Below are 22689 nucleotides of genomic sequence, written 5' to 3'. Positions count from 1 at the left end.
ACTGCATCTCGCTCCGCCCAACTTCTATTTGCTCGGGTAGGTCTGAAAATCCTTCCTCGACCTTGTTTCTCTGCCTGGGGCCTGCCCACTGCTTGTATCGTATCTCGTGTATCCTCCTTGGGCTCGACTCGTCCCGTTCCCAATTTGTGCCCCACAAATTCCCTAGTCTTGTAGCCTATCTCACACTTGGTTGGCTCTATCGTCAATCCTATGTCCTTGTCATCGGCAATCGCCAAACAAACACCAGTCTTCTCCTCGTTTTTCCCCTTAGCCATCGCCTTTTGGCATACGTCACATGCTTTTACATATCGTTTCACGTCACTCTGCACTCCCAGCCAAAAGAACTCTTCTGTTATTTTTTGTAACGTGTCTTTGATTCCCTGGTGACCTGCCGTTACACTATCATGCCCTAACTTCAGTACTTTATTCCTCAGTTTCTTCGGGACCATCAACTGTAATACTTCCCTACCTGAACTAAATATACATCTCCGGTACAATAAATTATTCTTCTTTATAAACTCCGCTACTGTCCGACTCCTTTTCCTTTGCACCCGTTCTCCTATCTTCTGTTCACACTTTCTTATCGACTCATCCTTGTTCTGCAATTCTCTAAATTCTTCTACAGTTATATTTAACCCCTTCACGGCCGTAACCTGCAATGCTGGCAAAGGTTTGATGCCCTTGCTACTTGCTCGTGTTTGTACTACAGCGGCTACGTCTGTGTCTTGCATTTCCACCTTTTGCGCTTCTAAGCGTTCCTTCTCTTCTACGTCCTTCTCGGTCCTCTTCCAATTTGGGTCGGGGTCATCTATCGTCCTCCTCGTTTCCCTCGGAGTTTGACTGGCTCCTCACGTCTGATGCTTGGCTATCCTTGTACTCATTCTCCATTACCAACCCCCTATTGTTACGAGGTGAAGCTACTTCCTCTTCTCTTTTCTGCTCTTTGGGCATGGAAATCTCTATCGGGGCGTCGGCCATCCTCTTATCCTGCTCACTATGAGTCAAAGGCTCCTCAGTGGTGAGCTTCTCCTCAACGCCGTCACGGGTGCTATCTAATGTGCCTACTTCTGGCATCTCTCTCGTGTCATGCAGCTCCACTACGCTAATGGGTCTACTCTCAATCATAGACTCCGCCTCACGCTCTTTCATTTGTAATGCCCGTAGCTCTTCTCGCAGCTTCTTGAGCTCTTTCTCTTGGAGCTGCCTCCTCTCCTCGTAAGCTTTTTCGGCTGCCGCCTCGACGCTTTTCCTTGCATCCTCAATTAATTTGAGGCCCTGCTCCTTGCTGAGCTTCTGTTCGCGAATAGTGGCCGATATCGCCTCCCAATCCATCTCTGCAACTTCCGAGAATCAGTGACTGGGCTGGATAGAATCCGGGAACGGATCCTGGCAGGCTCGCCAATTGTGATGTGTTTTGTTTGTCACTGATCTCGGGAGCGTGCGGGTGTTATGAGAGATGGAGAGGGAAGACGCATGGCGACACAGCAAACAGATTTTATTTACACGCGAACTCAAAATCAAAAAGCCTCAAACCGAAAATCAAGCTACACACTGAACTAAAAGACAATGAATAAATAAATGCCAACAAATGTACAACCTAATGAACACACTAAAATACACACTAAACATGTCCTTAACTACGCCTACACTAATTCTGGGCGTTTCCCACGCGAACGTCTGGCAACTCTGGCCTACTGCGAGAATGTATCGTCCTTACTCAGTTCGCCCTCGTCGCTCGTATTCTCCCGTCGAAAATCTCGTTGGGCCTTTCTTAAAGTCGTTGCTTTTCGCCGACTGTCGCGTAGTCGTGGCTGCCTTGCAGTCGGTACGTTCACCCGCTCATCTTCGGAGCCTGTTTGACCCGGTCGCTGTTGCTGACGTGGCCGGGAGAGGTGACGGGTTAGGCCTAGCGACGTCCTCGGCCGCTGCTTCCGTCTCGCTCCTTTCCCGAGAGCCGACGTGGCGTTCCGGGGATCATCGAGCGTGCCGGTCTGCCGTAGAAGGGGGAGCCTCTCTGGGGTGCCTGGTCTTGTCGTGAGGAGCTGCAGCTCGTCCAGGAGCCTCGCCCGAACTTGCCGAGGTCGACGGCCACACCGTGGACGGCCAACGTCACGGACTCGGCCAGACCCCCAAGTCTCCCGTCGCCAGTGCGGTGCTGGCGATGCGACCTTCCTGGCCCGGAACCACGTCGATAATCCTCAGACAGCGCCGTTCATCCCTCGATTACGGCTCGGCTCACGCGCCTCGAGAGCTCGTGCCGTTCCGAACGCTCCGCTCACATCGTCTTTTTCTTCTTTTATGGCGCCGCCGGCGTCTTACTCATGACAGTGGTCTATACTGTTTGTATTAGGATCAATTGACTTGACTCTGTGCCAAGCATGCTGTTTTGGCACAATGCCAGCAATGCTATTGCCCACAGATGCCAATGTGTCCGATGCTGATGCATGCGAAAGTCACCGAGAATATTACTGGCGGCATTTTGTACCGGTTCCATGCAGTCTATGCGCAGTCAGCAGGCTTCTATTTTTGTGATTTCAATTTATCTTGGAACTCCGCTAATCCTAAAATTTTTTTCTGTTTTTAAAGCCTTAAGTTAACAGGGGTTCACTATACTTAAAATCAATGCACACAACGCTACACTTGTCTAGTCAGTATCATTTTTGGCACAGATCCAATGCAGTGAACAACCGATCATTCAGACACCGATAATTTTTGGACATGCTTGACCATTCAGACAGCTCGGTGGCACTGCCACTAGCCCCATAGAATTGACAACAGCCGAAATTTCGGACATCTTACAGCATGTCAAGCGATAATTCAGACTCCGACTGCATGATCGTGTGCTAATATGGCCAACGAGTCAAGCAGAAATAGCGATATTTTCATTTTGAGACGCGCCAGCATGGTTATTGACTATGCCACCGGCAGTCCACGAAACCGAAACTAGCAAAGCCTAGTCGATCAAGTAGTCGCTGATGATAATTTTCAACATGCGTCGACTGCACTTTCGTTGTTCTGTAGCGACAGGTCGATGGTCGAGATAAGGGCCGCGATTTTGTAACGACACCTTCCACTCGATTCTATGCCACTCTTATCATCCACTGCTCATGCCTGACCGATACCGTAGCTAACATGTGCAGAGCATCGCTCTGACCGAGGCACTGCTAGAAAATCACAGCCACGGAATGTCTAGGTCAAGGCCAAGCAGATGTGCGCGCAGCAACATGCTTTGACACACTTGGGTTGTATTCATGAACAATCACTTATGAAAGATACGAGGGTTGTTCAATAAAGACTGGGTCTGGTGCTCTTCACTGTACGCTTGTTGCATCATCTCTTGGCATAATTCATAAACGTGACATCATTAATTTCCACCAGATGACACATCACTCTCGCTCTAATGCAGCGGCAGCAATGTGAATCCAAACATGAGCTAGCATGTCATAGCCTCCAACCTCCAAGTGTGCTGGTTGTGTGACCAATGGCAACTTTGCGTGAACAACGCTACGTGATCAAGTTTCGTGTGTAGCTGAACAAACGGCCACAGAAAGGTATGCAGATTTAACTCGTGCATTTGGTGACGATGTTATGTCTCGTGCAAAGTGTTTTCGGTGATTTAAGGACTTCAAAGAGGGCAGGGACAACCCCGAATTGCAGGGAGGGGATGGTGCACCTCTTACAACCCTTTCTGAGGAAACCGTCAACACAGCGGCTACAATGATTAGAACCGATGGATGCCTTCCCGTCAGGCAACTTGCCCAATCCCTGGAGTATTCAGTAGGAAGCACCCACAAAATTTTGAAAGAACGTCTTCATGTGTCCAAAGTCTGTGCGAAGTGGATCCCTCACTTGCTCACCCCAAACAAAACCGTGCAGACATTTGTCTCAAGTGGAAGCGGTGCCTAGAAGAAGAAGACTGGTGGAAGACCATTATTACTGCAGACGAGACCTGGGTATATACTGCCGTGGCCCGGAGGTGAAGTGTCAAGGCACTCAGTGGGCTGAAAAGAGGCAGCCTCGACCAATGAAGGCTAAAGCACAAAGACTGGCAAACAAGGCAATGGTGATCCTATTTTTCGACCACAAGGGAATGGTCTACACCCATTCAGTTCCTACGGGCCAGACGGCGAACGCCGCGTACTACAGAAGTGCTTTGGAGACACTCATGAGAGGACACATCTCACGAAAAAGGCCCGAACTTGTGGGAAATTTCACGATAAAGCGAGGGCTCACACATTGCGAACACTGTGACCCAATTTCTCTCTCGGAAAAACATCTCAACAATCCTTCACCAACCCTACAGTCCAGACCTGGCCCCCTGCGACCTCTTTTTGTACCCCACGGCGGAAGAGAGGGACGTCATTTTGATACAGCCCAGAATGCAGTCAAGGCTTTGGAGGCCGTTTTCAAGCAGATGGCAAAAAATGGTTTCACCCATGTTTTCCAGAAATGGTAGAAACGCTGGGACAAGTGCACTGCGCTCACTGAAGAATGCATTGAAGGCGACAAAAGTTTTGATGAGTAATGTTCAGAAATAAATGTTTCAGAGAATCATTCTCAGTCTGTACTGAACAACCCTAGTACTTTCATTTTCACTCTATTTCACGTGGTTAGCACTGGGCGCGTTGACGGGCAGCTGCGTTTCTGCACGGCGATAAGATAACATGCTTGGCCCTGTGCCAAGAATGCTGATCCATCTTGCGTTATAGTCAAGTGAAATCGAAGGTGTCTCCGAAGGTGACGATCAGAGAATAAAGCATAACTTTTTTGGCTATTTGTGGAATAAGGTAACTTATTTTTGGCCGAATCCGGTATTTCGAACCGTTGTTTTGACAGTTGTCGTCTAGTCTGAATCATTGATCAACGACTGTACATTCGTGCTTCTAACAGCAGGGTTCTCCAGAGACCTATGAAGACCCCAAGAAAAGCACACTTTGATAGGGTCATACTTTTTCTACCGGTAAAGCTAAAATTAGAATTATAGATTCGCTGCAGTCTCTGATCCTGCTACAATGCAAACGTACCAATCTACAGCGAGAAAACTGTACACGACATGCATGACAGTTTCCCCTGGAAATGAGAGAGACAACCTTACCTGGAACCCATCTGTCTCGGTAGTGGTGGGTGTGCGGTGCCACTCCACGAGGTGGTTGTCCGGCCCATACAGCTCCTTGTCCAGCTCAATGACCAGGCTCTTGAAGAAGGAAGAGAACTTGCGCTTGGCCCCCCTGGCTGCCGACTCGCCCTTGGGCTGCTCCTCCAGCAGGCGACCCTCGACCCGCAGTTCCCACGAGGGCACCGTGCCTCCTTCGTCCACCCCGTCCACATCCACGCCACACAGCTTGCCCGGGTAGAATGTGTTCGAGATGAAGATACGCAGCTTGCGCTTTTGCTGCACACACACACAGATCACAAGCTCAGCACACAGTCCACCGAATATGTAGGCAGGCCAAAGACAACACCCATTGGTGGCAGGTTACCAAAGCCACTGATATGACACAGCAGGTACCAGAAATATCGGTGACAAAATCTCAGGTATATCACACATCACTTTTACCGCAGACAATATTGTTGGGAGCACATCTGGATCCCCCGTCATGAGCATATTGGTCTTCCCTTCAGCTGTTTCCACAGTTGCTCATCTGTTAGTGAAAATCTCATCAACTAGAGCATTCGTGTTGTCACAAAATTTTTTCCTGGCACTCCACTGCTTCTTTCATTGCGTTTTTCATGCTCATGTCACTTTCAGGCTGGATGCCACCCTGAGCACATGTGCACTGTGGGGATGTGCGACTCTCACGCGTCCCCTGATGTTGTTTTCCCCGCATGTCTCCTGTAGTCCGGATTCTCTGCGTGGCTAAGCCCGGCGGTGGTTGCGGCGCGTTGCGAGATATGGCGCTGGTGTCGCGATGCTAACGCCACCGAACGGCGAGGTCACTTGGGAGAAAAAGGTCGGAGGCGCTCTCTCTTTGGCTTGGGATCGGCGACCAACACGCACGGACGCTTCGCGCGTGCGCCGGCCCGCTTCGCGCGACCGTCGTGCGAGGCTAAGAGCAGGACACCGGTATGGACGAACACGGATCGTTCGAGCGCTCCACCGTTCGCGTGACTGTACACGTGAACGACTAGGCGATGGTGTCATAGCATGGGACGAACATATTCGCTCGCTATCGGGTCGCGGTGAGTCGGACTTCCTTGATTTGTCGCGCGCCCGTGTGAATGTTCTATTGGTTGTAATTCGGCTAGTGTGTATTAGTGTATGAAAGGTGCAATAAATGCCCTTTTGATTGTTTGCACTACTGTGTTGTCGCTGCTTTGTCCCAAGAGCCCGTGTGAGACCCCACAGCACCAAGGCTTTCTGCACATCATGAACTGCCTGACAAGTATGCAGATTTATCAACTGCAAAAGCTTTTTCCCATTTCGCAAGAAAACTTCAGGGCAGTAGACTCCCATTAATTGGACTCCAGATAATTACATTTTTTTGGTTCATTCGATCCGGACCAAAGGTCCTAGTTGGCGCCCATGCATATATATGGGCCCAAACGTTCATTATTTTTATCCTAAAAGTGGGATGCACCGGATAATTCGAGCCTGACCACTCAGCACACATGCACCTTGCTCCTATGGTGACCCGAATAACAACCCCCTTTAGTGGCAGCGTCTGTCTCAGCGGAACTTAGGGAACAGTAAAAAATGTGTTAAACACACGTCATCTTTCATCGAAAACGCCATTTTCGGCCTGCCCTAGGTAGGTTTCCAAGCAACAATGACAGCTCACAATGTCTGATTACAGTATTTAACCGATTCTAACGCACCCTTTTTGTTTTGCAAGAAAATTGGGTCGAAAATCACCTGCGCGGCGCAATCGGACATGAAACCAAAACCGCTTTCGCGGGGTTTGTACACTTTACGGCATAACACAGCTGCATTGTGGAGAAGCTGACTTTTAAAAAAAAAACAGCTGCCATTCTAAATTATTGAGTGCGCATTAGATTTCTCCTTTGTTTAGATTTAATGTCATTTGTACACTATTTTACTGCTTTAGACACATAGAAAGTGGGCGCGTGCTTGATTCAGGGGAGTGTTAGAATCAGGCAAATACTGCCAAATAAATCAGTTTTGGCATTTTGTCTGCATCTTGTTTCATTCGACTCGCCAGAAAATTCTATCTTTTTCGTCGGTCCAGTCAGGATCCAATTAACTTAAGTCAGCTGTATACAGTGTTGCTGTCACCTACAGTGCCATTATGTGGCACATACTGAGCGAGCACTGTATGAAGAAAGAAGAAGCAAAATAGAATAAAAGAAAATCCAAGCCAAGCTAGATTATCGTCTTAATTAATTAGGATGCTACAACATATTTTGGCAACAAGGATTCAACAGCCCGCATGCTACTGGCTTGCTGCTCATCAATATTTATGGCTGCTGCGTACCATCTGCTACAATGATCATTTTGGGGCTTCAATGGGCCGCCACCATTCGTGCCTTTGCCTGGACACCCGACCATTCCATGGAAGCAGTAGAGCCAGACGTTCCTGAACTACAATGGTGGCATTGGGCCCCTCCGAGCTACCTGCCAGACGTCAGAAGGCAATCATTCTCTAACTGCTTGGACCTCGAAGGACGACATTTTTTAAGACTCTGACAACAGCAAACTAGTCACCCATACCGACAACAAGCAGTGCAGGCAAGACATCTCCCAGCTCTGATGAGTACGACAGCACCATTGCGGCGTTGGATGGACAACAAGAGAACAGTAAATATCACTGCGGCACGTCATCGTTTCCGCCATCGAGCACAAGCACCAGGTGAGACTGCCGACGATTACATCACCCCGCTATGAAGTCTTGTAGGATCACGCGATTTCGGTGATTTGGCTAACGACATGATATGAGATCCGCCTTGTGGAAAAAATTACCAGCGATGACTTACGTGAACGCCTTCTGCTGAGTCTTTAATGCTTTCTCGTGTCATCATACCACGTGGTGAAGCAGTGTACTAACCAGGACAAGGCGGAGAGACACAAGAATGCTGGTTCACCAACACGGTATGATGATTGATCACCAACCCACCCAACTTTCCATGTTACTGAGCCTTCTTGTGTACCTGCCATTGCATTGTACATGATCAGGCGTGTAGCAAAGGTAAAGAACTCTCGTGAATGGAAGCACAAGTTTATCGCTTAGAAGATACAAGTACTTCACATCAAAGAGGGAAGCACTAAACCATAAGAAGCAGAGCAGCAGAGACCTTAAATAACAAGAATGTTACCGCTGCAACTCAACAGAATGCCTTACAAATAGCCCTCAGTGTAAGGCTAAGACACAAAGATGTCGCCAATGTAAAAAAGTTAGCCATTTGGAGTCGGTGTGCAAGTCTATATGCAAGTCTAAAAAAGAAATTGAACGTGTTGAGGAAATAGACAATGAGACGAACATGCTATAAGTGTTTGCCATAAGAAAGGAATTTATGCATCGTTGGAAACTGAAGGGAAATATTCATCTTTTTTGATCATCACGAGATCACCAGATTCAATAGTGTCTGAAGAACGTTAGAAGCAGTACTTTTCTACAGCCATAGGCTGTAGAAAGTACTGCTTTGTAGAAAGTACTGCTGTAGAAAGTACTGCTTTGATGTCTACATCTGTGTAACTACTCCAAGTCGACAGTTACTATACAAGGTTGCTTCATTGCTTCGGTCTCAATCCACGGCCGCTGCGCTTCGGTTCTACTCTACGTTATGCCTGGCGGAACAGCCGTTCTTGGCATAGATGGCATTGCAGATCTGGATATAAATTAAGTTCTGCATTTGAACATTTGTTTGCAAAGCAGATAGGAGCTTTCAAAGGGTTTATGCACAAGATCAGAGTTTGTGCAATTCAACCGACAGGCTCTATGTTGAAGCCGCTGAATATAGCACTGGTTCGAAATATGCCCTCTCAGTATAATCAATTCGCAGGGACAGTTAGCTATGGCCGCCTCTGTGCATGATTTTGCTCCGGAGGAGAAGGAGGAAGCGGCCATAGCTATTGCGAATTCCTCCGTTGTTGCCAGCGACTAAAAAACAGCCATCGGCAATTTCAGAGAGGGCAGGGTTGCCAAGCAAGCCTTTTACCTAACCCTCACTCACCTTCCCACACAAGACATAGGCCTGACGTGGACCCCAGCACACGCGGGTCTCGCCGGCAACGAGGTGGCTCAAGCCAGGGCCCAAGGATTACCTGTTGACTGGCCGCAGACATTAGGTGAGTCGCAAATGGTTGCCTTTGAGGGGCCGTTTTCCGTGCGAGATCACCTTCTCACATTCCACGACATCTGTGCACATTATACACTCGATCGTCTGACATCTCCTTCATTGGCACATAATTCTCCATGCAAACGCAAGATCCTGGGGTGGCAACTACAGACTCGCACCTTTCCCTCCCCTCACTTTCTTCACATCCATTCACCCCTCTACCGCTTCTGCTCAGCAGCCAAGGCCAATCTCAACCACATTATGGGGGGTTGCCTTGAACACCCATTACCCCCTCCCCTTAATAATTTTACTAGTGAGGAGCAGTGGGGGGCTGCCTTGCCCAGCTCCAGGCCCGACTTCCTGGGTTGGGCTGAGAGGGTAGCGGAGGACTACCTGGAATTTGACATGCTTAAAGTTTTCCAGGTTTTCTGCTGTTGGAGAATCACGAAGCAGCGCCCACGCTTTGTTCTGGTTCCTCCGTGCGTCTACATGCATCGTTCCACCAGGGAACCCGCCGCTTAGAACCCATGCCGCTCGCTTGAGTAATACATTTACAGGCGGCATGAAGTATAAAAGCATCATATGTAATAGCATCATCTATGGTTAGACCGGACATCTCAGTCCACGTCATGTGAGTAAGAGTTCGGTACTGTTCCGAATAGGCTGAGTCAACCTTCCACTGAGGGACCTGCGGGGGAAGTTGATCTTGTTTCAGCGTACTCAGGATTATTGGGAAGTGGTCCCTCCCGTACAGGTCATTAAGCACATTCCATTTAAGATAGGGTAAAAGCGTCGGCAATAAAATGCTAAGATCTATGGCAGAGTATGACTTGTTAGCCAGGTTAAAATATGTGGGCTCCTTCGTATTCAAGAGACATGCTCCAGAGGAAAAAAGCAGCTGTTCAATAACGCGACCTCGCGCATCACAGCGTGAATCGCCCCACAAACTACAGTGTGCATTAAAATCACCAAGAATCAGATATGGCTCTGGGAGCTCACCTATTATAGATTCTAAGTTGCGTCTGTGAAGCTGATAATGTGGTGGTATATATAAGGAGCAGATGGTAATGAGTTTATTTAAAGGTACGGCTGGAACGACCACTGCCTCAAGGGACATTTGTGCTTCAAATGCTGGCACGCTACACTTCTATCAGCAATGATGGCTACACCGCCAGATGATGCAACAGCATCCTCGCGGTCTTTTCGGAAAGTCATGTATTGTCGGAGGAAGTTGGTGTGCTTGGAAGTTAGATGTTGTGACAAGTGGTAAAGTGACAAGTGATATCAGCATGAGTGACCTCAACACGACAGAGTCTGAAGACGACAAAGTAGAGATGACGGTGGGCTGCGGCGGCGCACGCGAGGAGAGCGCGCGCTGGCGGTTGGATTGGAACGGGCTGAAGAATGAGGTCGGGCAGACGACGATTCGGTCGAGTGTTCCAGCAGGGGCCGAGCCGGCTACCGGTCCACCTTGGTGCCTGCCTGTTCATGGAGCGCCTACCGGCCGGGCAACGTACGAGCGGCTACTGGTCCGCTCTGCAACCGTTCGACTTCCAGCGGGACCGGTGAACAACTTCGGTGGCTGACGGTCCGCCCTGTTGGCCATTCATGAGGTCCCATCTGAAGCCCGCTGCCACAATCTAACAGCGCTGCAGCGCACATGCCCGCCAGCAGCGCTTCGACCCTGTTCGGAGCCAGTGGAGGTCGTTGCCAGCGGGCCAGTCCCGTACCACGAGCCCAAAGCGGTGAGCATCGTCCCCTTCCTTGGTGCCGTCAACGTGGCCGCGGCATACCGTGGAGACCTCGCCATGGTACTGCGCGTCCATTAGTCGCCTGTCGGGTGAGAGCGGACACTTACAAGCGAACTATTACGCATACACACGGACGATTCGAAACCACCGCGAAGCCTGCACTAGATGTTGTTCAGTGTTCTGCATTTTCTAGTGTTGTATGTGTCTTTTGTCATACGTGCCCAGTTATACAACCTATAAAGACAATGTTAGTTTACCTCGCCTTCCTCACTGTGTGTTGAGCCCCTGGGCCCACGAACCACCATCACAGATGTGTTTCTTGCACACACAGCACATTAGGATTAAACTTAGAGAACTTCTTGGACGTTATCTAGGTTTCTTAATAGTCCTCTAATATTCCACTGTATGATGTTGTCCATGTTGAAAAGACAAAAGAAATTGTGCTGTGTGTCTCAAAAGGCTGGAGAGTGACTTACTTTACAGGGCCTTTGTTAGGCCCTGTAATTGGCGTTTTTTTTTTTTGAGCGGTCAAGAGAAACTCGCGCTCATTCGACGCTACCTGCGCCGTTTGGCTTGGACTGGTGTCCATAGCCTCTTGCGAGGCACTGGACACCCGATCCAGAGAGCGATGTGTGTGTCGTGTAGACTTCATCTCGAGCGACAAAGTTTTCGCCCCTACCGGGCCGGAGGTCAACAGGACCCCTGTGGCCTCTGCGGTGCCCTGGCTGCTGCCGGAGCTTGTAGAGGCCACTGGTGTGGACACTTCGAGAGATGGCAGGGCAGCGTTGGCTGCACCCACCGTAGGGGCGGGTGGCGTTTGCCTCGGCACGCTAGGCGTGGTCCGGGCTGCCACCAGAGGCCGTTGTGGTGCCACCCACCGTTGCACCACTTCGGTGAAAGATTTTTTCAGTGAGAATAACAAGGAGATCCATTGTCGTGCTTCACAGAATGTTTCACGGAATGTCCTTAACTTTTACAGTAATTATTTCCTTTTCTTTCTTCCAGGCTGGACAAGCTCTGGAGTATGCAGGGTGACTGCCGTCGCAGTTCGCACAATGTAACTACATCATTATTGCAGTCGTCAGCAGAGTGACCGGTTGTGCCGCACTTTGCACAAATAAGCTGCCCTCGGCAGCTCTGGAGTGCGTGACCAAATCTCTGACATTTGAAGCAACGTCGCAGGTTCGGAATGTAAGGTCGAACATGAAGTTTTACATAGCTAGTTTCAAGAATCTCGGGTAAAGTAGTTGAAAGTAAGTATTAAATGCTTCGTTGGGAAAATATTTTGTTGTCATTCCGTCTGATTGTGATGTGCTGCACATGGATTACACCTTCACCCCTTCATCCATCCAGGAGTTCTTCGTTCAATGTCATTAAGTCTTCGTCTGATACTACGCCTGTGACTGTGTTCATAGTTCGATGTGCGCTCACAGAAACAGGGATGTTACCAAAGGCTACGAGGTGTGCGAGTCTGTTGTATTGTTCCTTGTCTTTGAGTTCGAGGAGCAAATCCCCACTTGCCATCCTTGTTACCTTATAACCAGTTCCAATGGTCTCTTTTAGGCACTTGGCCACAAGAAATGATGAAATTGCTCTAGCTTTTGTAGATGATTGCTCACAGTGAAGAATGTGGAATTTCGGGAAAGTTTCTTTGTTTTTGGACCAGAATAGGGAGGTTGCGTCGGTGCGTACCCTTTTCGAGGCACGATCGATTGAAAAAGGGTTCGAGGATTTCATGGAAAAAGTGATTTGTTCGGCAACGGCGTCTGCCCCCAACAAGGGGACATGGCAGAACATGTAAACAAGTCTGCAATGCGCCAGCAGCATGCCGTTACTATAACCCAATATGGTAGGACAGCCACACCAGGTCAACCCTTGCTGAATGGAAAAGATGAGAGGTCAAAAAAGATTAAAAGTGGAAGAGAAAGACGAAGATGAGGGTAGAGAGAGATAGGAAAACAACTACCGGTTTCCCCCGAGTGGGTCAGTCTGGGGGTGCCGTCTACGTGAAGCAGAGGCCAAAGAGGTGTGTTGCCTTCGCTGGGGGGCCTTAAAGGTCCAAACACTCGGCATCGGCTCAGCCCCCAGGACCCTCTTTTCCCCGGACACGGCTAAGCCACGTACGGTTAAACGCGGGAGGGGCCAACCCTCATGTGCTCAGGGCTGTGGTGTCGCAACACACCAAACACCTGCTCGCGCAGATGCCCCTGCGGGGACCGATGAATCAAAATCATCTTCCGAGTCTGTGCTGCTACCACCATCAAACAATTCTGACGCAGACATCGGAATCCATCGAAATTCATTGTTTCCGAAGGGCAGCTGCACGCGACGTCGACGCCATGTCGGAAGCTACGAGCGCTCGTCACACCAGACTAAAAGGCGCTTTAAAAATCCCCCCCCCACACGGTGAAAAGAAAAATGAACACCAAAGTGAAAATAGAAAAACGTGTCCTCTTATATATGCTGGACGGTGCTAATTGTCCAAAAGTGCTCCGAGGCAGCAAAATTTCAAGTTGAAACCATCGACGACATGCTATCGATGATGGGTACAGGCAGGCACAGACAGGAACAATCTGGTGGTAGAAGGCTACCTTCATGGGTCGCTTCAGGGCCTCCTGAATGTCCAAGCGCTTGCGCATGATGGTGAAGTCCAGCTTGCGCTCAAAGGCCAGCAGGTCCATGTAGGCCTGTGACTCGGGCACCAGGTCCCGCACCCGCGGAGGCAGGATCTTGTCGGCCAGCTTTTTCTTCTTCTTGGCTGGAGGGGCCCCACTCCCAGGGGCCACTGGAGGGGTGGCTGCGGGAGGTGGCCCTCCTCCTGTCGGCCCCGCCCCTCCTCCTAGGCCCCTGCAACGCATTGCTCAACAAATTACTACACGTGGTCACTGCCGCAAGTTGCAAACCTAACAGATAGTAAGAGCTGCTGTCTCTTTTGTTCCTGTGTATGTGCATTTGCATGCATGTTCTTTTGCCCTGTTAATTAGAGTGCTTATCAGGTGTCCCTTCTGATGCCTCTGATGTGTTTATTCTGTATTGTACTGTACTATGGTGTGTGATGTGCTAGGCTCCTTCATGCATTAAAACTTGGAATACAAAACTTGGAATAACTGTTGAATCTCAACTATTATCTCTGACTTCTCCCCCCCTTCCATCCCACTTTGGCCTCCACGAAATCTGGTCACATTAGGCTTCCCTCTCACACGCAACAAATTTCATGTCAATTCTTTCATGGCCTCATTAGCGTGTCAAATGAGGCCATTTCTGCATTTTGCATGTACCACACTCACCTGATTCTAACATGTCTCTGCATCTAATGTTACAAGTAAGAAGCAGCATGCCTCTGATTTTTATGTCCAGAAAAAGATGCGACTTGCACAACTCACTGTCGCAAAATGGAAATGCGACAGTCAACTGCCATTAATTTGACCCTCACAGGACCGGCAAAATTTAACGAATTATCCAGCAGGTAAAATTAAACAAAACACACACACATAAAAAAAGGGGAAGAAAAAGCTAAAGCACCTCACTAACACATTTGGCACTGTTTGCCCACCTCTAACATGCCCCCAATAAAGCACTCACTTTTTTATGGGTTCAAAGTTGAAAACCAACGCAGAAATAACATTAGAGTTCCTAAACAACGTAGAAATCTAATGCATCCCGATTCTTTATCTAGAAATTTGTAGTATGCTTCTGATTTTGGCAATAAGAAAAAGTTGAAACCAGCAATCTTTAACTTCACAGAATGGAAATTTACACTTAAACCTTTGGATGACGAACTTCAATATAACGAAATTCTCTATATGACAAAGTATTTCCTTTTTATGACTTGCCCATAGAACGTTTATTTAGAACCTCGATATAACAAAGTGAATTCACACTCGAACTTCGTTATAAGGAAATACAGTCATCGTTCAATTTCTCGGACTCCCTAGGGGCTGCAAAAACGTTCAAAAATCGGGCAGTCCGAAAAATTTAATGCGTGCCTTTTACTGCCCTCAAAGTTACAAATCGCCAAAGGCACGTCCGAAAAAGCTCTGAAGGCCTGCCAGTACACTTGTTAGGCGAATCGGTGATCGTAGGAGATGGTGGATGCATGCATGTATACTTAAGGAATACATACTGTGAACAATAACAATTGCCCCTTCCCACTTTTGCATCAGTGAACCTCTTTTAAGTCTCTACGCAAAGGAGTTTGGATACCTCGACGCACATGTAAATTAGTTAGGCATTTCTTACACAATGTCCTTATCATCTTTTTTTAAATTTTCCCTTATTTTTTTTTCTCGTTTTCAATAACATTTGTGCGCATGCGCCTTTTTCTATATATTTCACGACGACGTTATGGAATAAACAGTTGAAAGTAGCGCCTGTCCTGTGTCTGACCTTCCTTTGTGCCTTGTCTCTTTCTTGCGCTTTAAAAAGTTAATCAAGTATGCACCAACTAGGCCCACAGAAAGTTCTTATTTAGAAATGACGGATGATTCGAACTGCTCTGTTGGTCCCGGCAAAATCCTATGTATTTGAATAGAGAAAGACTCCCACGAGTTCGAACGGTTATTTCTAACAAAATTTCTCACTCCTGTGGACTATTTTTCGACAAACGTGAGCCAAAGGCGATGATTCGATCGTAACGTCACCTGCCGTAAAAATTATAAGAGGCATGAGAAGCCGAAACCAAACCAGAGCACCCTTTCCTATCTGGCTTAACACCTTCCCATTTCTTCTAGTGCACGCTCTGTCATGTAACCACACCTACGTTCCTCAACATTGGGCATGTGCCAAGTGGGCTCTGAACGACCCCTCGGTGAAATAACATTGTTCGCTGCTGTGAACATCTCAGCCAACTTTTGCTGTCGTACCCGATGCGTGGAGCTCGCAAGCGCAAAGTCACCTTTCTCTCATCAACAGAGCCATGATCCTCACACTCTTCTGTGTGCTTCACTGCGCAATAAAGCCCGTTCCAATACGCAGCTGCTATTCGTCGCTGCGGTTATGCCGCGGCCGCCACGGGGTGCCGCCACGAGTCCACTGGCTAAGCGCACTGTGGCTCTCTGAGGACAACGGTGTTTGGCTTACATTTAGTGCGGCATAGACACCAAATTCGAAAATTTCAACTGCGCGCCAAAGTGACGTTTTGCAGGCGGAGCGTTGTGGCCCCGCCCCACTCCGCCATAGCCTTCGCAGTGCAAGGCATTGAAGAAGGAAGGGGGAGCACAGCGGAGGCTGTGTTTGATTGCCAATAACTCCGCTTCTGCTGAACACATTCAAGTACTTTTTGCAGCAAAGTATTTCTGAAATAGCCCATTTTCATTTCAAATGTTTTTCTCCACTTCGACAAAAAGTGGTAATAGCTAATCTGAGTGAAAGAAAAAAAAGTTACAAATTCAAAATACTGCTTATTTCTTCACTTACAATGTGTGCCAAGATCTTATTTTCCTGTTGGGCGGAAAACATGGAATTTTCTCGTTAGTTCTGCCATTCATAGATGATGTGACCGTGAGCTGACCCCAACGCTGTTTGTCTAGCTTTGAAACATGTGGCCTACAGGAAGTTTTAAAACTCGTATGACTGAAGAGCGCTGCACGAAAACTGTCACCACCTTGTGATGACAATATGGTGGTGTATGGTGGTGCCACAAACACAATTTCAGTTTTGCACTTGGTCTTAACGTGCAGGCACTTTCCAAACCAATTTTCTTGAAAAATGGGTGCACATTAAAATTGAGTCAATATGGGTATTTGAATAGCGAAAATATAGTTGGCTATGAGCTGAACTTGCTATTTACAGTGAAAGCATCCCTGCTTAAACTTACGCATCAGGTTACCACAAGGTAATCATTGTGACATGTCACCGCTCTTTGGATAAGGCAAGCAGGCCTTGCACTAGTGGCCCCCAAGTTCTGCCCTGGTGACCCTCTATCACTTTTGAGGTGCACTCTGGGCCTAGCAAGTACTTAATGTTCATCTATATCTATGTCTATCATACTGCTCGGCCACAAGAAAGAACAACTATTCTTACAGCAAGATTTCAGAATTAAGAGAAAATATTGCTGTATACACTATGGCTTGCCCCAATATTTGGCACATACCTACTCCTCAAAACAACTATGCAAAACAATCAATCCCTTTCACTATTCCAGCTTTGCTCAATAATCTTGCCAACAAATCTGCAGGTGTGTCACAGTTGTCCAAAAAAGCAATGTGAGATCAGTTTCTGAGAATTATGTGTATTTTCCAAAATGCTCCCTTTCCCCTGTGAAATCACATGTGTAAAAGCAATCCTTTATATGAAAAGCGTTTGTAAACTGCTGTGTAAAGGGGCAGCCACCGATCTCAGTACTCCTTCCTTGTATATTTTGTTCAAGGAGAATACATTCAAACAATAATTGGCCAACCAGCCACCAATACCCCACTTCAAAGCAGTTTGTCGCGGCTTGCTCACAAAGCGTGCAATGTCAGAAGAAGACCTCACCCTTTGGATGCAGCCGACCGGGCTGGAGCGTCACTGCCAGCGGGGGGCGGGCGCTTGCGGGGTGGGCCTTCGAGCGGGGCGGGGCCTCCGGAGGGTAGCCGGGGGGGCGTGTATGGAGAGCCTGGGGGCGGAGGCATGCCGCGCGAGTGCATCGGGGGCGGTGCAGGTCCTGGGGCCCCGTAGCCACCCTGCAACCACAGGCGGACGGTCGCTCAAACTTTTCTCTCACCTTGCCGATACAAGCATCGAATTTCTTACTATTGCCAAGAAGGAAAAGTGGTACTGCAATGCTGTTGTATGCATGCTGGGATGCCTCACAGGAGATGCTGTTTCAATGCGCGTCAAATTGGGAGAAAGTGTATCTCAAGTGTGGGAAGCCAGTCATGTGGTAAAGGGATATATTGTTAAGAGGCATTACGGAAAAGCACTTTTTCCCTACCATGGAGAAAATAGGTGTTTTTGGATGTTACGGCAGTTGTATGTTTTTTAAGGAACTACGGCACTCAATATTTCATGTAATACATAAACAGAAAGCAAAATGAATGCACTTTTCACGCATAAAAGTTTTATTAATGAGATGTATGTCATAAAAAAGATACGAATTGTTAAAATCAAGATTGAACAAAGTTTGTAAAGACACACTTGGTATGTACTATAGTGCCTAGAATATACTGGCTAGTGTGCCGACCGCGGCCTCCCGGGTGGCACCGTTTACAATGAATGTCGGCGGCTACCGCTAGGAGCGCTGCAGTGCGAGTGGGTGCCGCGGCGCCGCCCGCTCTTCATAGACCGCCGTGTTTTCACAAGGGGGCTGCTGTGCTTTTTGTATTTATAAAGTCGTAGGAGCAGTAAATTTTTCATGTAGGAAGGCGACTTCTAATTTAGGTTTTTTTTTTACTACAATAAGGCTTATTTACTGCTTGCTGCCTGCGTTTGAGCTTACGTACCAGCTAGCTCTGTTTCGAGTGTCGAACCTCCGGTGGTTCAATTCAGGAAAAGGAAGCACTACTTCGTTTTATAAGACAGTCCAGCTCATTGGAATGTAGGATTTTCAAAGTATACTTATTTGGCGACTTTTTACTAATAGAGAATAAGAATGCTTAATTTATATTGACCTGTGAAACTGACTATATATAGGATGTATTTTTTTAGAAAATACTGATTTTTACTTTTGAAAAGTAATGAACGAAGCAAACGTGGTATTTTCGCAGACGAGTTCATAGGCGAGGCGGACATTGCCGCTAATAATATGAGCTTCTAAAGACTAATTAGCACAAATTTATTGATTGCATTTTTTATTCGTGCTTTGGGGACTGTTGTCTAAATGGAAAATTAGGAGGCAGTGACATTTTCATCCATACCCATCTTTTAAAGACCTAAAGAATAGCACCTAATTCGAGATATTCAAGAAGTGTGCGACGAAGTTCGAATGACAGCATACCGCGGCAAATCCTAACCCAACACACAGCCGCACATGCTTGCCAGGAAAAGCGTATATGTGAAGCATCAGTAGCTGCTGCAACTACAGCCAAGACGTTCGGTTTGCTACTTTCTCGGCTTGTCGTCACGGCGTTTCGGTCTGATGACAGCACGCAGTCGCCTTTTCTGCGCTCCAGCAGATTGCCTGAATTTACCGTTGAAATTCAATGATAAATATCTCAAATTAAATGCGACTTTCAAGATAAAAAAAATGAATGCATTAAAATGTGAGTGACTTCATATTTGCTAGTTCAACAGCTGATTAAAAAAATTAATTCATAAATTTTTGTTAAATTCGTCTTCTGATTCGAACCTCACGTTATTAGCTGCAATGTATTTGCGCTTCGCCTCGGAACTAATCTGCAAAACAATGCCATGTACGCTGCTCTTATATAGCCTTATATAGCCTGGATTGTCTAAAATAAACACCCTATATATGACTCCTCTTCGATGATGCTCGTGTATGTGTTTCGCATGTTCATCATCATACGTTTGACAAACTGACCATTGTATCGCATGCCATGATGCGACTTACGTCGTGCAACAAGAACTGCCACAGAACACCCATACACACTTGAACTGCTCTTTCAGGGCAAAATATTAACTTCTGCTTCACTTGCCAGAATGTTCCTATATGGAATTACTCCTATTGATTGTTCGTTTTCACTATACTTTCCGGCACTTTCGCTTTTTTGCGATAGCAATTGTGTGGACACTCCAGGCGAATTTCCATCGTCGCCGCGAGCGATGTTCTGTATATAAAGTCCAAGCGCGATAACATTGCGGCTGCACGCCGTGTTATGTAAGTGCGAGAGAAAGCTTGCGAAGGTGAGTCGAGATGGAAGGTAGCTTGATTAGTAGATGCAGAAAACACGTACATTGTACTTGTTTTCATAAGATATAACGAAGATATTTAGCGAGAACCACGTCTGTATAGTACGTGCTGCTTCTTTGAAGCAGGCTTTAATTAAACTGCGTCGAGCATAAACAAATACGCTGGAGCTGTTATTTAAGGCAACTTTCTTGATCAAAGATTGTACCTCATCGCAAGTCGTGCGACCTGTTTTCTCTTGTCTTCATCACAGCATTCAGAACACTACCATTTTCTTTAAATAAAGGTGGCAAGTAAAGTATTTTAAGTTATTCATTTCACCTTCTCGATAAGCATAAGCTAATGATTCCACTGGCCCAGATAGCACATTCATCCACGCAACTGGAATAGAGATCGAGATTTTATTTATTATTGCGATAGCAATTATATGGACACTCAAAAGCAGATTTCTGCCGTCGGCGTCGCCGTCGCCGTGAGGTTCCGTATGACGTCATTTGGAGATGAAATCGTCGCCGCGCGCCGAACGCTGTATGTGCGAGTGAAAGGGCGCGAGAGGCGCGTCTTTCACGGGGAGTGAACGCACGGCGGAGAACAAACGCGCGTTCTGCGCCAAGGGCTGCAGAAGTAGGCGTCTCTTTTCTCCTTTACAATCACCATATATGTAGAGCAAACGCGCCTTCTTCAGACGCGCGAGAGGCCGTGGGGGAGGGGGAGGGAAGGGAGGCGACGTTTAGCTGCGGCACCAAGTGCCTATTTATATCAGAGGCTCCAGCAACAGTCACCAACGCCGCACGCATTTTGAGCTAACGCGGGCAAAACGCCGATGGCGTCGACAACAGTTCTGCGTGTTGTTGCTACCAAAGCCGCTCACCTTACTTCGTATGACATTGCTGTGTTGCTATCGCATTCATTGCTTCGCCCTTAGGGCGAAACTGTGACATTTTATGTAGAGCAAACGCACCTTCTTCCGACGCGCGAGAGGCCGTGGGGGAGGGAAGGGTGGCGATGTTTAGCTGCGGCACCAAGTGCCTATTTATATCAGAGGCTCCGGCAACAGTCACCAACGCCGCACGCATTTTGAGCGAACGCGGGCAAAACGCCGATGGCGTCGACAACAGTTCTGCGTGTTGCCGGTGCTGCTGCATGTCCAAGTTTATACAGCTTATAAAGCTAATATCATTACTCCGTATAGCTCTCTACAAATTTGCTATCGCAATTGATGCTTCGCTTTTCAGGTGAAACTGCGACAACTTTTTTACCTTAAAGACCCCACTGTGTACTGTATTGCAGTACAGATGCCGACTTTCGCTGGTGGTTAGCGGCCGTTGTGCACCATCATTTTGCAATCCATCAGTGCTCGCGGCTTTGAAACTACAGGGTTGGGCGCACTCTTCTGATACAGAAGCTTTGCGGTGGACACTAGATCCTTCGAAGTTCTCCGATTCGGCGTTCTCAACAGCTAAGCACAACAAGGAGGCCACCGACTGGGTGCGCCTGTGCCACTTTGATGGAAATTCTTTCGCACATATATATATTTTGTCTCTCTTAATTTTCTGCTTTGAGATACAAGGTGTGTAGGATACTTATAGAATATCGTACGTATCACATCGATTTCAGACACGATTTATTGCGGCGAAGATTGTTGAAAATGCCGTTCACGATGATAGTGAACGTGCGTTTGATGAAACGGCTTTTTAAATACTTTTCACACGCCACAGCAGTTGGCATCAGCGTTTTGTCGTTTTTTTTTATCCTTCGTTCCCATTCTGCGAGCCGTGTGCCGTCAGATGGTGCAGTGAACAAGAAGACAAGCACTTCGCTCGATCAGTAACTACTCCAGCACAACCACGCAAAGCAAGTCCTATCTTCACTGTCACTGTGGTTTCAACATTCTTTGACCGCCGTCACATAGTTTCCTACTCACAGACACGGGAGCAGAACAAACACAAACTCACTCGAAGCTTTTATGACGCACGAACAAACATGAAACACCGTAGTGACATTGAAAACGCAGACACAGAAATCGACGCAACCACTGCAAAACTGCTCTAGCCAAGCAGACGACACGCGCAGTTGGCACCCACCTACATGCCTCTGACCCCTGCCGGACACTGTGGGCATTCATTTCAGATGGCGCCACGCTCCCCCATTGAAAAGGGAGGGCGCTCGGCACACTAGCCAATATTCTAGGCACTATAGTATGTACTAATAAAAAAAAAATGTTACGAAAATTATGAAATATACAACATGCAATGCCGTCTATTAGGCACTATCTCCGTAAAAACCCAAATTTTTCGGTGAACAGGTATTTCGCTACAAAAATTTAACTGCAAGCACTACAGTTGGGTGTGCCGGGCTGCGGATGTTCCGAGGTGGTTTGCGTCGTCGTCGCTTTCAGACTCAAAGTCCGACTAAACGTCGGCGTCCTCTGACTAGCTGCTAGGCGGGAAAAAAGCGAACTGCTTATAAAACAAAAATATAGTTTCTCCTCTTTCATGTCCGATGGTGCAGTATATCCGTGAGTCGCACGGAAGGTCTCGAAAGCGGCGTTTCAAACCATCAATAGAGCGCTAACCATGCCCAATGGGCCCGCTACAGAAAAAGTTAAAGGAACGTTTTGCTACGCAAAGAGAAAGAAGACTGGACATGCCGCGTGAGATGCTGTCAGCCATTCTGTGGTAGCAGCAGCCTGTAAATATTGTAATATACGGTTCAGTCTCTCCCGTGTACTCGTGAATCCAAGTGACAATTTAGTGGAGCTGTGGGGTACCAGAAGAAGCGCTGTACAACAGAGCTCTGCAGTGGTTGTCGAGTCGGGGTCATCGTGATGGCAGACGAGACCACGACCACGCCGCCTGCGCCGGCCAGTACGATGCCTGCACCAGCCCCGACAAAAATGTCAACGATCGTCCTTATGCA

General features: G+C 47.6%; 2 protein-coding genes across 2 annotated transcripts in view; both read right to left on the bottom strand.

Moving 5' to 3' along the window:
* Positions 1-22689, bottom strand: part of LOC119439895 (very long-chain specific acyl-CoA dehydrogenase, mitochondrial) — a 444311-nt gene that overhangs the window by 142585 nt on the left and 279037 nt on the right. The window lies entirely within an intron of this gene.
* The window catches only part of LOC119441309 (brahma-associated protein of 60 kDa-like), a 99990-nt gene that overhangs the window by 51506 nt on the left and 25795 nt on the right, over positions 1-22689 (bottom strand). The window contains exons 4-6 of the mRNA XM_037705932.2: positions 17460-17647; positions 13577-13832; positions 5096-5392 (exon numbers count right to left, since the gene is read on the bottom strand). Coding sequence (XP_037561860.1) covers positions 5096-5392; positions 13577-13832; positions 17460-17647 — 741 coding nt within the window. The remainder of the gene's footprint in view (positions 1-5095; positions 5393-13576; positions 13833-17459; positions 17648-22689) is intronic.

The sequence above is a fragment of the Dermacentor silvarum genome, chromosome 2 (genome assembly GCF_013339745.2).
Source record: "Dermacentor silvarum isolate Dsil-2018 chromosome 2, BIME_Dsil_1.4, whole genome shotgun sequence".
Lineage (NCBI taxonomy): Eukaryota > Metazoa > Arthropoda > Arachnida > Ixodida > Ixodidae > Dermacentor > Dermacentor silvarum.
The sequence above is the reverse complement of the archived record's forward strand: the minus strand, read 5'-3'. Positions and strand labels throughout refer to the sequence as shown.